We start from the raw sequence: 15,800 nt of genomic DNA on the forward strand, positions 1-15,800 counted from the left end.
CCGCTGGTGGCATCCTGAGGTTCCGCCCAGAGACCCCGCCCTCCCCAAATCACAGTCCAGACGACACACTGGGGATTCACAGCGGTTTATTGGGGGCCTGGTCAGGCTAGGAACTTTTCCATGCAGAGGCAGTAACGGGGGCGGGGCGGGGCTGGGGACTGGGGTAGGAATCGCGCAGGGGTCACTGGCAGGTGTTGTAGATCTGGACCTGCAAGTTGATGGCTTGAAGTACACTACGCATCCTGGCCTCCAGCCCATCCAGCTGGGCTGCTTTGCCTTCCAGTGCCCGCTCGTTCTCCTCATAGGTGCCCTCCAGCTCTAGGAGGGGCAGGTCTCAGCTGAAGGGTCCGTCTCCCACAAGCCCCACACCTCTGGCGTTCCACCCACCCCAGTCCTCACCTTGCAGCCGTTGCAGCTTGTCCTGAGCAGCCTGCAACAAGCTTCGAGCCTCATCCCGAAGTTGCTCTGCCCGCGCCTGTGCAGCCAGCACCCCCTGGGCCTTGCGCTCAGCCAAGGCCTTCACTGTCTGGTACTGGTCGCCTAGTGGGCCCTGCAGCAGCTGGGAATATAGAGGGCAAAGTCAGCGTGGTGGCCCAGTGGACCCCGGCCTCTACCCCAACCCCCACCAGCTGGCTCTGCCTCAACCTCAACCCACCTGCTCAGCTTCCCGGGCACGACCCTGGGCACTGCCTGCTGTTTCTTCAGCACTAGAGGCTGCCAGGCTATTCCCTGCTCGTTTCAATTTCAGAGCCTCCAGAAGACCATCCAATTGCTGAGCCCGCTCCCCTGCAGAGCTCAGTGCCTGCTCCGCACCTGCCATCTTCTCCTGCACCTGTTACGGGTGGACCCAGGGTTAAACAGGTCATGTGTGCGTGCCCATAATCTTGCCCTACTGATGTCCCAGAGAGACCACACCTGGTGCAGGGTCCGCTCCGTGTCCTGTGTGTCGACTACTGCCCCCTGGATGGCACCCTGAGCAGCACCCTGGGCCCTCTGGGCTTCCTCCAGTGCTGCCTGTACTGTTTCTGCCTTCTGTTTCTCACCCTCAGCCCGGCTCCTGAGGAAGAGAGGGAATCAGGGCCTGTAAGTATCAGGACCAGGTGTCAAGGATAGGGGCCAGGATCATGATCAGACCTTGCCCGCTGGGCATCTTGTAGCAGCTGCTCTGCCCGACGCACATCTCCCACGGTACGCGCCAGGATTGTGTCCACATCCGCCAGGCTCCGGACCCTCTCTGCAATCTCGCCTGCCAGGTGCTGAATCTGCTCAGGTGATGCTGGGATGGAGAGCTCTAGCACTCGTGTGGCCACCATCTCAATGCTATCGGGATCAGCCCCCTCCTCTATGGGGACACAGGCAAGGGCTTAGGGACACAGATTCTCCGGCATGGGCATCAGACACAATCTTGGGGTGTGGGACCACACATGGAATATGGGGTTGTTAATAGGCATAGTGATGTAACTACAAGGACAGGAACTGTAAGTGAGCACACACTCGGGGTCATGGACTTCAGGACCACATATAGGCAAGGGTTGAGGGATTAGACATGGAGTCATAAACACAGGTCCAGTGCCAGCCCGAGTATGAGCCCAGGGACACAAGTATGAACACAGACACAGGTAAAACAACCACATGGCCTGGGCCACACGGGAGGCTCACGGCTGAGGAAGTCCTTCACATTCTGGATAAGTTCCCGAAGCTCTTGGTTGGCCTTCTCCACCTGTCCCCTGGAAGCATTAGCCTTGTCCAGGGCTGCCTGGGCCCGCTGTTGTGCCTCGCCTGCCTGCCGACGGGTCTCAGCCACCTGGCTGAGGATGCCACCACCTTCTGCCAGAGCCCGATGCAACTCTGCCTGTGTGTGCCGGGCCCGACCCAGTGCCAGGTCCGCCATGGCTACTGCCCCATTGCAGCCGAGGCCCCCACAGCGGGGTTGCCCGTCCTCGTCCAGACAGCCAGCACCCCCGCAAGGGCTTGTAGCACAGGGTGCATCCCCTGGGGGTCCACACACCTGCCAGGCACAGAACAAGTCAGGGCCCTGTGGAAGGAACAGCCACAGCCACAGCCACATGTCCCACCCCACACTGTGCCTTACCAGTTCATTTATGGCGGTCAGGCTCAGGGAACGGGCACGGGCAGAGAGCTCGCCTAGTGCCCGTTGGTTGGCCATGTGTTTGCGGTTAAAGTCCTCCCTCTGGGCACCCATCAGCACCTCTGTCCGGTGCCGAGTATCTGCTGAGCTGCTCACAGGGCTGGGCACCGTCAAGGCCGATGTGTTGGCACGATGTTCTGCCTCTGCAGACAGACTGTGGGCGTGGCGGATGCTGTCATAGGCACCTACATTGGGCAGAGGCTGGCAGTCAGCTGAAGATCACCTAACCCGGGGCGCCTGGATTAAGCGTCCGACTCTTGATTTTGGCTCAGGTCATGATCTCAGGGTCGTGAGATCAAGCCCTGCGTTGGGCTCTGCGCTGGGCGTGGAAACTGCTTAAGATACTCTCTCTCTCCCTCTCCCTCTGCTCCTCCCTGCTCGCTCTCTCTCTTAAAAAAAAAAAAAAAGAAAAAAGGGGCACCTGGGTGGCTCAGGCGGTTGGGCGTCTGCCTTCGGCTCAGGTCATGATCCTGGAGTCCTGGGATTGAGCCCTGCATCGGGCTCCCTGCTCGGCGAGGAGCCTGCTTCTCCCTCTCCCTCTGCTGCTCCCCCTGCTTGTACTCTCTCTCTCTTTCTCAAAAAAATAAAATCTTAAAAAAAAAAAAATCACCCAACCCTGGTCCACCTGCCTCGCTGGCCAACAGCTCACCCAGGAAGTTTGAATGCTTGAGCAGGTCCAGATGCTGATCCAGCTGCCGCAGTGTGAGATTAAGTGCAAGCCCATCTCGCTCCAGATTGCTCAGTGCATGGTTGGCATTGAAGTTCTCATCCTGCACATCTGTCAGTTTTGCCTCCAGCTGGGTCAGGTGCTCAGTGGCCTCTCCAATTGCACGCCTGTGCCAGTAGGGGGTGGTGTTTAGAGAAGCTTCAGCCCTGGTCCACAGGGTCTCCGCCCCATCCCTCCATGTATCCTCAGGCCCATCCGCACCGCAGATCCTCTGTGGCCTCTACGAGCTGCGCAGTGGAGGCAGCTGAGGCGTTGCGGGCACCCACAATCCCCTGCACAGTCCCCAGCTTCTCCTGTATGTGCCAGAAGCTGCTCTCAGAGGCACCCAGTACACCCGTCTGCTGCAGCTCCTGTGCCCGCTGCTCCAGGCGCCGTGTACGGGCAGCCAAGTCCTGTACCACGCGGTCCCAGTCCCCGAAGCATGCGTGGCATGGCAGGCAAGCAGGAAAGACCCCTGAGAAGCCACGGGCACACTGGTCACAGCGCACGCCTGACACGCCTGGGCGGCAGCTGCAGTGCCCCGTGGAGCGGTGACACTGAGGTGTGTCTATTCCACGAGGGTCACAATCACAGGCTGCGGGAAAGGGCAGACCACAGAATTAGGGTGCCAGTGGGGCATCCTGGGAAGCCCCCCAGCCACCCTGGCCCTGTTGACTCTCTCACCGCGGCACTGCAACCCAGGGTCTCCCCAGTGGAGCTCCTGGCACTCAGAACAGGTTCGCCCACCAAAGCCAGCATGGCAGTGGCACTGCCCTGTGAACTAGAGTGGGAACAGGGCAGAGGTCAGCGCTTCAATCAGAGGCTAAGCTCTTGAGACTCGAGACAGACAGCTGGCCCCATCCACCCAGGGATCCACAGGAGGGTCCTGTACCTCATTGCAGGTGGGGCCTCTGGCTCGGCTTGGGTGGCAGGCGCAGGGCTGGCAGCCATGGCCACTGGTAAGGTTCCAGAAGTTGGGGGCACAGCGGTCACAGCTGGGGCCCTGGACATTGGGGAGGCATGGGCACTGCCCACTACTTGGGTCACAGTTGCAGCGGTCAGTGGACGGGCACTGCTGGGGATCTGTACCCAGCAAGTTGCAGGTGCAGCCTGGGCCAGTCAAGCACATTAATCAAGGGGAGCCCGAGCAGCAGAGCCCGACCCCCGCCATCCCCTCCCAATCCCACACTCACGGTGACAGCTCTGTCGGGCAGCCTGCCCATGGAAGCCAGGCTTGCAGTGGGCACAGTGTGGCCCCTCCGTGTGGTGTAAGCAGCGCAGACACTGCCCCGTGCGGGGGTCACAGGCATCAGGGTCCGTGGGGTCAATGTTCCCACTGCACTCACATGGTTGGCACTGGCCACCTGGCCTTGACGGGTCCCCAAAGTACCCAGGGGCACAAGCATCGCACCGCAGCCCTGCCCACATTTGGGGAAGGCATGAGTATTCAGTTCAGCTGCCCCACCCTGATCCCACGCCTGCACCTTATCTATCTACTCACCTGTGTAGCCTGCCCTACAGTGGCACGTGATCTGCTGGGAGTACCCATCCCGATGGCAAGAAGTAGCAAAGTGCCGCCGGCTCCCAGGGCCTTCAGGGCAGGGACAGGGCCGGCACTGGCCCCCATATGGGAGCCGTGGGTCCCCATGGAAGCCAGCAACGCACCTTCGGGGAGCAACAGGAGGAGAGATGTGCTCCTGGAGCAGCCTTCCCACCCACCCACCCTCTCCCAGCTGCTCCAGGCTCACCTTTCACAGTGCTCACCCCCTGTGTGATCGCGGCAGCCCAGGCAAGCTCCCGTGCGGGTGTCACACTCGTCTGCATGCCCGTTGCAGACACATGGCCGGCAGTTAGGGAATCCCCACTGGCCCCGCTGGCAGCCATCACAGCGAAGCCCGAAGGCACCAGTTCGGCAGGGGCATTGCCCGCTGGTCCCCTCGCACAGGCCACTGAGTGCCCCCTCTGGGCTGCACTGGCAGGCTGGGGGCAAGGCAGAGGCTGAGCCAGGGAAGGGGTTTGAGGGAATCTAGGTGGGGTCAGGGCAGGAAAGTCAAGGAATCGAAGAGAACTTCCAGTGCCCCAGTGCTGGGAGTATGGGCTCTAACTCAGAGTCAGAGAAAGGAAGAAGCACAGTCGGAGGGAGGACGGGGGACAGTCGTGGGGAGGAGAGAGAATAAGAGGGAAGAAAGGCAGGCAGTTACCTTGACAGCCTGTGGGGCCAAAGCCGTAGAAGCCAGGGGCACAGAGATCACAGCGGCGCCCCACCACCGCAGGTTTACAAAGGCACTGGCCGCCGTGGGGATTGCACTCAGAACTCAGTGAGCCCTGGGGGTCACACTGACAGGCTGTGGGCCAGGGGGAGAGGGCCAAGTCAGACTGGGGCCCCACACCTCTGCCCCACCAGCCCACAGCACAGACACTCACGCAAGGCACCGTTGTAGAGCAGGGCGGACAGGCTGATGAGGAGGGGGGCGCAGGCCTCCGAGGGAGGGGTCTTGCCGGGCACCAGCCCCTCCTCGTGGCAGCGGTAGCGTTCAAAGGCGGCACGGCGCTCCGGAGCAGTAGCATCCCCCCCACTAAACATCTCCAGCACCAGGACACGGGGTAGCAGCACCAGCTGAAGCGATGAGCAAGGAAGAGTGAGGCCCAGACCCAGGACGCTATCGGCACTGCCAGAGCACTGAGCACCACCCGGGCCTGCCTCTTCTGTCACGGGCCCCTCCCGTCCGGCCCCCGCTACAGGTCCCATCCCGCACACCCTGCCTTCTTGGTCGGTGTGGGGAGAGGGGCTATTCACCGAGTCAACGAGCAGGCTGGGTGCAGAGTAGGGAGCCTCGGTCTGGGCGCTTCCCCCTGTTCGCACCAGCTTCAGATGCAGTTTGTAGGAGATGCCAGGCTCGAGGCAGACAGGTCTGGGAAATACCATATACCTGGGGGGGGGGGATAAAAACAGGTATGAGGTTCACCCAGGGACCCTGTACCCACCATCCTAGGCCTCCCCACCCTGCACACCAGCAACCAAATCACTGGCCAAGAAAGACACTAGGCTGGGCTGGGTCATGCCAACAGACAGCTGGAAAGCCTGACAGAGAATTTATGCAGGAGATTCCCACAGACATGCCTCACTGGAATCCCACACCTGTGCAGACCAATCTCTAAAAACACTCCCTACAACCTTGCAACCACACAGCATTTCCCTGGCACAAATAGCCGCCCATTTTTCTTTAACGGCCCCCTCACACTTCCTCCAACCTTGACCTCCAACCTCTGCTCTTCTTCACCAAGACTACATCATCCCCGCCTGCCACCTGGCCCTGCCTTTCCTAGGTTATTCTCATCAGTCTGCAAACCCATGCTAGGGTTCTTTTATCTCCCTTGGAAACATCTTCCCTCAATCCCTGAGTCTCCCTTAGCTCTTACCTTGTCTTTGCTTTCCTGCCCAACAAATTCCTAAAACCGGACTGTGGTCACTGCCACCACTCTTGCCTCCCACGCCAATGGAGTTTTTATGCCAACATGCATGGGGACAGCCTGTACCAAGCTCACCAACGACCTCCATGTGGCCAAACCCAGCAGCCTCCTCTCTGTCCCTGTCTGCTCCAGCATTCAGCGGCATGCAATGAAAGCAGTGCACCCTTCTTCCTGAGACACTCTTCTCTCCCCTTCTAGAACCCTGTCCACACTGCTGATTTTCCCCCACCCCCAAATCCTCCTTCTCTACTGGTCTCAAACACCCCACAGCTTGGTTCTGGCCCTCTTTCCTTTCTCTGGTCATTTCACTTAGACCTAACCCTTTAGTGACAAGTCCCAGATTTATATTTCCAGCTTGAGGCCTCTCAGTAATTCCAGACACACAAATCCAACCAGCCACTGGCCTTCTCCTCCATGCCTAAGTACCTCGGAACTGCTTCTCCCTATGTCTCTATCTCAGTAAAGAGCCCAATCCTCACCCAGATGAACAAGCCCAAAACGCTAGAGTCATCTTTCCACTTTCTCCTTCCTAAATATCTGAGCCATCAGCTCTGCCGCTGGAACCCTCTGGAACCTTCATCATCTTGTCGCATCAACTGCTAAACCTCTGTCCAATCCACTGTCACTCAGCTAACTAAAAAGCCTCCATCTTTAAGTCTATTTTCCACTCCTCAAGTAGAGGGATCTTTGTTAAAAGCAAATCGCATTTGGTAAAATGTCTATAATGGGTACGGCCCATTATACATTGCTCTCTCCACTCCGTGTATTGTTTGAATACTTAAATAATAAAATGTTAAAAAAGAAGGTGATGAGGGGCGCCTGGGTGGCTCAGTTGGTTAAGCGACTGCCTTCGGCTCAGGTCATGATCCTGGAGTCCCGGGATCGAGTCCCGCATGGGGCTTCCTGCCCAGCAGGGAGTCTGCTTCTCCCTCTGACCCTCCTCCCTCTCATATGCTCTCTCTCTCTCTCATTCTCGCTCTCTCAAATAAATAAATAAAATCTTTAAAAAAAAAAAAAAGGTGATGAAAAAAGATACATGAAAAAAATTCTACCCAAAATGTAAGAAAACATTTCTTATCAGAGAATGCACTGATGCCTTGCCTTTCCCCTGTGGGCTCAGAATGCACTGATGCCTTGCCTTTCCCCTGTGGGCATTCCCTATAGTGACACTGAATGGCTTCCCATTAAATCTTGCCACAGGCCTCTGGAACTCACACCCCTACAAGAGCACGACATGTTCTACTTCCTTCTTCTGACCTGTGCCATGCCTAACAGCACCTGGCAAACAGCACTCAGGAGGAGGCACTTGAAGCAAGGGACAGATGAATGAGCAGCGGCATCTTCCAAGTGTCCTTCAGGGAATTAGGGCTGGCCCACAACCCTCCACCATTACAGATGCTACCATTGGTACCCTCACCTGGTTTCTGGTTGCAGAGTCCCTGGGATGTGGTCATCCTTGGGCAGCACATACCCACACAGGCTGTGGGCAGACACAGGCCCTGGGCGCTGCACAGTCACTTCCATCTCTGCCCATTGCTCAGGGACCTGAGGGGATAGGATGATGAAGGAAACGCTACCACACCCGGAGGTTCAGCTCTCGGTCAGGTTTCACAGGGTCTGACCTGGGGCTCCAAGCGCAGCAGCAGGTCGTAGTCCATGGCTCTCGGCACAGAGGCCACCAGGAACTCCAGTGTCTGACCCTCCTGCAGCCTACCAAAGCCCCGGCCTGTCCAGGATGGAGTCCCAGTAGGGGTCGCCAAGCGCTCCACCACATCGAGCACCTGGGAGGGATGCAGCTCAGGGTGGGTGCTCAGGTGAGACACCATCTCTTCTGCCGCAGCCTGTCCTCACACCCCAGCTCTTCAGCCGAGGCCCTGTCCAAGGCCGGACACCCTCCCCAGACAAGTACCACCCACAACTCCACCTCTCCAACCCAAGCCCTGCCCTCCAACGTTGCCCCCTACCTGTCCTCGGGTGTCCTCGGCCTCCAAAGTTAGGTGGTCAAGGAAGGGCCGGAAGTAGCCAGGCTGCACCTGCTCACAGCGCCGCCCCACCATGTGCTGGCGACAGCGGCACTGGCCTGTGGCCTCATCGCACCTGGGAAGCCCACAGGTACTCAAGAAGGGCCCCCTATCCTGCCCAGGATCTCTCCCCACCCCTCCTGGGACCCCTGATACAGCACTCACTGGGGATCCAAGGCACCACCCACGTCGCAATCACACGGACGGCAGCCAAGCAGGTCATGGCTCAGGCCCCAGTGACCAGGCTAGGGGAGAGGAGGTTGCTGGGGGCTAGAAACAGACCCCCTTGCCACCCATCTGGGAATCCAGTGACAGCTCTCAGCCTCTACCACCCCTTGGTGAAAACACGGTCCCTAGACCATGGCTCCCACCCTTCACCTCCCAGACCTGAGGCCTCTCAGCCAGGAATGGACCCTAAGATCTCCGCACCCACCCAGTGGGGCATAGACACCACCCCCTAGCCCGGATAAGTGCAGGACCCCAGACCCCCAAGCCCCTCCAGTCGCACCAGGCAGCGGTTACAGCCACGTCCAGTCACTAGACGCTTGCAGAAACAGGTTCCACTGTTGGGGTCACAGGAGGTGACCCCAGGCACTGTGCCCCGTGCATCACACTGACACCCTGCAGGGAAGGAGACCCATCACACTCTGGGGAGCTGTGGCAGTGCTGGTGTTGAGTTGGGCCAAAAGTAAGAAGTCAGGGTTAAGGTCAGGACGGGAGCGAGGGCAAGAAGCACATACGCCGGCAGCCGGCAGGGTCGCTGGCACTGAGCCCGAAGAAGCCATCACGGCACCGCTGACAGCGAGAGCCCACCACATGTGCTTTGCAGCGACACTGGCCCGAAACCAGCCCCAGGGCAGGATCATCATGGGAATCGCAGCGACCACCGTCTTGGGAACCCATGGGGTCACAGTCACAGGCTGAGGGCAAAAAGAGATGCAGGGTCACCCTATCCCAACTAGCCCAGGACCACGCATCTCCCTAGCTTCCCCGACACTGGATTCCCAGCCTGGCTCCACCCTATGCCCCCCACCCCCACCCCAAACCCCTGCAACCTGGACAGCAGTCTGGCCTCCTAGTTCCTACCCCAGACTCAGCCTTCCCTCTCCCATGCCCAACCCCAGCCTCACAGCGGCACACAGCTGGGTCCCGGAGGTCCTTGCTTGGGTCACGGTAGAAGAAGGGTCGGCAGAGCTCACAGTGGCGCCCAGCTGTATTGTGCTGACATCCATCACACACACCTCCACTCACGTTGCCAGATGCCAGGTATACAGCCATGTCAAAGTGGCAGCTGTGGGCGTGCCCGTGGCACTCACACTCTTGGGGGGAGGGGAAGGCAGGACAAAGGCCCGTTGAGGGACCACGTCCTGAGGATAAGGGGTGTAGGGGTCCCAGTGATACTGCAGGTCCCTGACACAGGCCAGAATTTGTGGGTGGGGGCTCAGATACTTTAAGGTTTCAGCATCATACTGGGCCCCTGACCAGAGAAGACTTGGAAGAGGGTTAAGGGAGACCCTAGGGGCATCAAGGCCTGGACACCCTTCGGACATAGCCTGGGTGTTAGGCGCTTGACCAACCAGCTCTAAGTTCTACCCATGGCACAGCCAGGCCACAGTGTTCTGGGGCTGCAGGGACCAGGACCTCACTCACTCCTGCAGGCATGACTGTGGCCATCCTCAGCTGGATGCCAGGGCAGGTCATGATAGAAATCCTGACATTGCTCACAGTTGAGGCCACGAGTGTTGTGTTTGCAGATGCAGGCCCCATGAACCTAGGAGGCAGAGAGGCAAGTGGTCAGCACTGTCCAGCCAGGCCTGTCCCTGCCCCCAGCCCTATTCCAGCCAGCTGAAGTCCCTCACCATGCCCTCAGCATGGGTTGGTGCTCCTGGGGCGGGTGCACACTGCGAGGCGTGTCCATAACAGAAGCAGTTGCCACGCACAACCAGCTCGTAGAGGGCATAATAGTATTTCTCACGGATCTCCCGCCGTGGGTCGAGCAGGTTGTCCCCCAGTGTGTGCAGGCGTGTCAGGTTCACCCGTAGGTTGGTGATCTTCAGCAGGTCTAAGTGGGGGGAAAGGATTGGGAGCCAGCTGGCCAGGCAGGCTCTTGTTGCCCCATGCCCACTCAGGGGCTGCAGCTGCCAAGGTCACCTTGGGAGACCTTCTGTCTACTGCTATATGAGCTAAATTGGACTTGGCACCTGCCCCAAGAAGCACCCAAAATAGCTACTGAGGCCCCAAATAGTCACCAGCCGGACGCTGGGACTGTGCCAGGCTCAAAGAGAGGAACACTCACTCTGGATCCATGGGCTATAGGGGTCTGGGATAGGGATGGCAGGATCCAGCACACGATAGATGACCTGGAGGGACATGGAGCCATTAGAGACACTGGACCCTGCCTCAGGCCCATCATCCCCCTCTTCCTGCCCCATGTCAGATCCCAGCTCTCACCTCGCCTTCAGTGGATGGCTCAATCTCTGAGTAGCGGGACTCACAGACTACATCATCCCAGTGCCGTGGGGGGGCGAGTGGGACTCCTGGAAAGTCAGCCCCACAGTCATACGAAAAATATCGGTACACATGCCAGGTGCGTCCATAGTCAGCTGAGCGCTCCACCAGCATGGCAGCAGGACGAAATGTCTGGGTGGGGGGCATGGCTGATCAGTGAATATCAGGACTCAAGTCTGGCCCAGGCCCATCAAGAGAGCCCTGCCCAGCTGGGGCTTGCCCTGAAGCAGCTCATGGACAGGTGGGGGTGACCACTGGAAGCCAAGCAATAGTCAGGAAGGGTAGCCACTTCTAGGGGGAAGGCTCAGGGGTCATGGGGCCCAGGGAGGCAGCACCTAATCCAGCCTCACGTTGGGGCAGCATGGGCAAAGGCCTGGAGGCAGAAGGCAGCAGAAGGTGTGGGAGACGAAGGAGCCTCCCATGCAGCCAGACAGAACACAGCATATGAGCTCAGCAAGACTGGGCTAAGGAGCTGGGACTCTGTTCAGGGGCAATGGGGAGCCAAGCAGGGTGATTCAAGCAGGCTCCCAGACATGCGGGCACCTTGAAGGTCATAATGAGGTGCGTGAAATGAAACTCAGCCTCCAAGTCCAGCTGGATGGTGACCACGGGGACACCTGGGGCAGGAGTCGGAGGTCAGGGACTTGAGACTACTGGTGGGCAACCCTGCTCACCCCATGCCCCACCCACGGCCTCACCATTCTCTGACTGCCACCAGGCTGCCCGGCGCTGTGGTGCAAAGCTGGTAACTACATTCTGGATGCGATGGCTGTTTGGGTTGTCTCTAGCAGAGAAGGGGCGCCGGGAGTCACACAGGAAGCACTTCTTCTCATCCTGGGTTGGGTCAGAGTCAAGGTCAGGGTCAGTGTCTCAGGCAGTGGCAGCAGCCCCTACCCCCCAGTACGCCCATCCCACCCAGGCGCACCTGCAGGTGACTAACGATGCAGTAGGGCTGGGGGCCATGCAAACCACAGGTGGATGAGGCAGTTAGTCTGTCAGCACGGCCGACTAGCAGGTCACCTGTGGCAGGGTAGCAGCTTCCCCTCGAACAGCCTGGCACATCCGGGGCCAGCGCCTGGGCCAGGGCGGTGGCCAGCACTGGGAACAGTGGGTCAGCCAGTTCTGCTGCGCTCCCACCCAGTAGCCCCAGGGTTGGCTCCCCCAGGACCCACCATCGCATCCCACAAACCCCAGGCCTTCACCAGGCCCTCTCACCACTCAGCAGTAGGCCCAGTCGAAGCTCCCAGGGCCCAGGCTGTCCCCGCAGGTCCCTCCCTCGGTCCCCTGAGGCCCGCTCCATCCTGGAGAGGAGGGGAATCCAGATGAGGGGTGATAAGAGGTCCAGAGCCTGTGCCCACCTTCCCCCTCCCTTGGGGTTCCGTGCATACCCTGCCCGCGTAAGTCCGCGGCTGATTTCCCACTCAATCCTCCAGCCCGCGGCCCCTACACTAGCTGAGTCCTGCGACTTTGAGCAAAGTTGAGAAGCACGGCAAGAAGGAAAGCATGGAGTGGATTTTGGGCAGGAGTACATTTCCACACAGAGGTTCCCCTCCCACCTCTCCAGAAGCCACCCTCATTCTAGAAACCAGACACAGGCCAGCTCACCTGCAAATCTTTATTGAGCTCCCTTGCCCAGACCCGTGCAGAGCAAGGGGAAGGGGGGTTGTCTTTAAGCCACCACAGTTAGGGGGCGCACCAAGGAGGAGGTGTGGCATGAGCTAAGGAAAAAGAGTCTGATCTGAGACTTCAAATGGCCCACGGAACACAGTCTTTGTCCCTAGCATTGTAGGTGCTGTGGAAGTCACCATCAGTGAGGCTGTTCAGTCCCAGGGCTCCAGCAACAGCGGGGAGGTGAGAGGGCACACACAGAGATCAAGCTCCTCTATTTAGGGAGGTGGGAGACTTTAGGTTGGCCTGGTCCAAGCGACAGGACAAGAACGGGGTAGGAGGAAAGATGGAGAAAGGTCATCCTCTGCCCAAGTCACGGCTCCAGGGCTCTCCACCTCCCTTAGTCACTACAACAAGTAGGCACAAGAAGTGCTTTCTCAGTTTCCCAGTGTGAAAATGGGAGCTGGGCAGTCGACAGAGGCAGTGAGTGAATCCAGATCTTATGGCCATTCATCCGCTCCAGACCTTCTGGCCCGCCGGGAGGCCTGAGCCCGGGCTTGGAATGCGGGCTGCTAGCAAGTGCCCCACCCTGGCCCCTGGGACCACAGGCGGGACCACGGGACTCCGCAGGTCTGTAGGGCCAGGGCTTGGTGGCTCTGAGCTGCCACAGCTGTGCCCACTCTGTCTGGGGCCAGGTGGAGAGTACCCAGAGCTGTGGGACCGGGGGAGAAAGTTGGGGTTCTTCCCCGGAGGGAATCACCAGGCTTCTCCAGAAGAGTCTGAGCAGGGGAGCAGTCAATCTACTGGACTTTCAAGGTCTCTGGGAGTTATTCCAGTTATCTGGAGTAGGGGTCTCCAGTTACCCGGGGCTCATGTAGTCAACCTGAGGGGGCTCAGGGATACTAGAGGTGACTCAGAATTTTAGATCACTCAGAAAAGGATCTATCAGGGTCAAAGGCACTAGATGCCTCTGTTGAGTTTTACATGATATCTGGTTTCTCAAGGACAGAGAATCACTGGAGGATATCATGGGGTCCCATGGGGGGTTACTCAGGGTCAATGGGTACTCAGTGGGGTCCTTGGTCTCTCAAGGTCAGGAGATTCTTGGGTCAATCACTTTGAGCCACTCAGGTAGTCCCAGAGTCTGTCTTACCGGCATCCATAGACCGCAATCAGCAGGTGGCATACACATTTGCCCATAGCCGCATGTGCTCAAGCAACTCTGCTGCCCGCAGCTCCAGGGCCCACAGCGTGGCTATCTTCTTGCCCAGTATCTGCTCGTTCTGCACCAGGCGGCGCTCCAACCCTGAGGATCAGGTCATGTGAGCCACGCTCTGACCTTTGGCCCTAATCTCTGACCCTGGTCCTCAAATCTGTCATGACCTTAACTCTGACCTAAATGAGCTCTAACCCTAATCAACATTTGACCCCTCTTCTGAACTTTGACCCCAGCCCTGACCCTCCCACACCATCCCTGTTCTGACTCTGACCCTCCCATCTGACCCTTATCCCACCCCATCCCCACCCCTGTGCCTGATGGAGGACACCTTCAGCTCTGGGCAGTTCCTGGCCTATGATGTCTGGTGCAGGGAGGGCACCTTGGATCTGACCCAGCCGGAGGGCAATGCCCACTGCCCCATTTTGGGGGAGGGGCACCCCCAGCCCACGCCATGCCATGAGCTCCACACTTGCAGCATCTGCTCCTTCTTCTGTGGGAATGAGGGTAGGAATCTCAGATGTGAACTCTGATCTCTGACCCAACAAACACTGACCCTAGCCTCTCACTGACCCTGCCTCTGACATGACTACATGGTGTGCTGGGGGCTAATGAGAGCCAAACGTTAAATTTTCAGGAATTTTGTGACTCAGCTGGTAAACGGTAGGTAGACTAAAGTCAGCCATGGTGGATTTACTTATACCAGGGAAACTAGCAAACACTACAAATCAGTTCCCTTTGACCTCCAGCCAATTGTTAAATATTTACCCGCATACTAGTGCTCCCACCTGACCTCTGGTCAGCCCTTATGAGTATTCCTCATTCTGGAAGGAGTATCGTAGCAGTGTCCCAGATGCCCACCTGCCCCTGCCCTCAGCTGTGAACAGACACACAACAAGCAGACAGGTACCCAAGAGGAGGATCTGCACAGTTGCTTGCACATGCGCTATGGTGGCCACACCCCAGGGTCCCCTTGTCCGATGCCATGTCTCCCGGGCCTGGATTCCTGTGGCGCTTGCTGTGGCCTGGATTTGCTGCATCTGGTAGGGGTGGGTAAGATGTGGAATGTGTCTCCTGCAACCCTATGGCCAAGCTATGGTTCCCTATGACTCCCCCACCTTGGCCCCCATTCATGGCCCCAGTGGCTCTGTACCAGTTGCTGATGCTGCTCTAAGGCTGTGGCAGCTGTGTCCAGGCTATCGGAAGAGTTACGGGAAGCAAGCGGAGCCCACTGGGCAGTGGGCAGGGTCCCAGGGCAAGAGGGAACAACACAGGGTACAGGAACACAGTCATCCCAGGTCCCCAATCCCTGCATTCCTGCAAACAAGACAGGTGATCCAGTGAGAAATGCATTTCCCAAATGCCCTAGTGCCCTACATCCAGGTTATGGCTAGAAGAGAGTCCTGGCCTTGGCGAAACCCCTATAGTGATCCATATCTCCACCCACCACTCCCGCTTTGACTAGGAGTCTCAGAAGCTGTGGATGCAACATCTGCACCCTGTTGACCAGCTCCTTCAGTTTCAGCTCCCACACAGCTGTCCCTGTCCCTGGCTGGCCCACCCCCTGAAGCAGCTGCTCCATCCACTGCTGGGCCTCTCGGGCCTTTCCCAGGTTGCTGTCCGGTTCTCCAAATGTGGCCATAACCTGGGCTCCAAGCAGGGCCTCCTGGGAAAGCAGGGCAGCTGAGGAGACCTGGGCCGCAGCATCTGCAGGGGATGGCAGGGAGGGATAGAGGTGACTCAGAGCTCCACTGGCTGAGGCAGGGCCAATCAGCCTTCTGGGTTCCCCAGATACATAAGCAAGGGCACCTGGCCCCTTCCTTCTGCCTCAGCCTAGCCTTTACCCCCACCTGCCCACCCGCCTGCCCATTAGGCCTCACCTTGGGCTCCTGTGGCCCTTTTGGGCCAGGCCAAGCCCTTGACACAATCTAGCTGCTGGGATAATTCTTCTAGCTGTTCACACTGCCTCCTAACCCATGGCTCTCTTTCTGCCACAAACTGCCCTGTGGCCCACAGTGTCTGGACCAATGCAGTCACTTTCCTCCTGCAGGAAGATGGAGTTATCAGCCTGACCAGAGATGTACTCTCCTCCATCACTCCTCACTCAAGAAAACCCACCTA

The 15,800-nt window shown here is 58.5% G+C and overlaps 1 protein-coding gene across 1 annotated transcript; it reads right to left on the bottom strand.

Moving 5' to 3' along the window:
* Positions 1–69: 69 nt before the first annotated feature.
* On the bottom strand, positions 70–12,316 carry LAMB2 (laminin subunit beta 2). Its single transcript, XM_032411274.1, has 33 exons — positions 12,244–12,316; positions 12,071–12,156; positions 11,781–11,953; positions 11,554–11,689; positions 11,399–11,472; positions 10,799–10,987; positions 10,644–10,707; positions 10,207–10,409; positions 9,998–10,118; positions 9,478–9,666; positions 9,088–9,267; positions 8,856–8,968; positions 8,513–8,592; positions 8,291–8,423; positions 7,949–8,107; positions 7,744–7,871; positions 5,653–5,785; positions 5,280–5,472; positions 5,057–5,200; positions 4,604–4,835; positions 4,357–4,520; positions 4,049–4,273; positions 3,748–3,965; positions 3,540–3,636; positions 3,078–3,450; positions 2,799–2,983; positions 2,093–2,334; positions 1,660–2,008; positions 1,135–1,342; positions 916–1,057; positions 656–832; positions 400–559; positions 70–318 (listed from the first exon to the last, which is right to left on the bottom strand). The coding sequence occupies exons 2-33, from the start codon at positions 12,153–12,155 to the stop codon at positions 182–184; spliced, it is 5,406 nt and encodes a 1,801-aa protein (XP_032267165.1). The 5' UTR covers position 12,156; positions 12,244–12,316; the 3' UTR covers positions 70–181.
* Positions 12,317–15,800: the final 3,484 nt, after the last annotated feature.

This window comes from Phoca vitulina, unplaced genomic scaffold (assembly GCF_004348235.1).
Source record: "Phoca vitulina isolate PV1807 unplaced genomic scaffold, GSC_HSeal_1.0 scaffold13, whole genome shotgun sequence".
Taxonomy (NCBI): domain Eukaryota; kingdom Metazoa; phylum Chordata; class Mammalia; order Carnivora; family Phocidae; genus Phoca; species Phoca vitulina.

Coding starts and splice junctions, on each gene's coding strand:
- LAMB2 (XM_032411274.1), bottom strand. CDS start 12,155: ATGGAGCGGGCCTCAGGGGACCGAGGGAGGGACCTGCGGGGACAGCCT. Junction 8,969..9,087: donor CGACCCTGCCGGCTGCCGGC/GTATGTGCTTCT, acceptor CCTTCCCTGCAG/GGTGTCAGTGTGATGCACGG. Junction 319..399: donor CAAGCTGCAACGGCTGCAAG/GTGAGGACTGGG, acceptor TGCCCCTCCTAG/AGCTGGAGGGCACCTATGAG.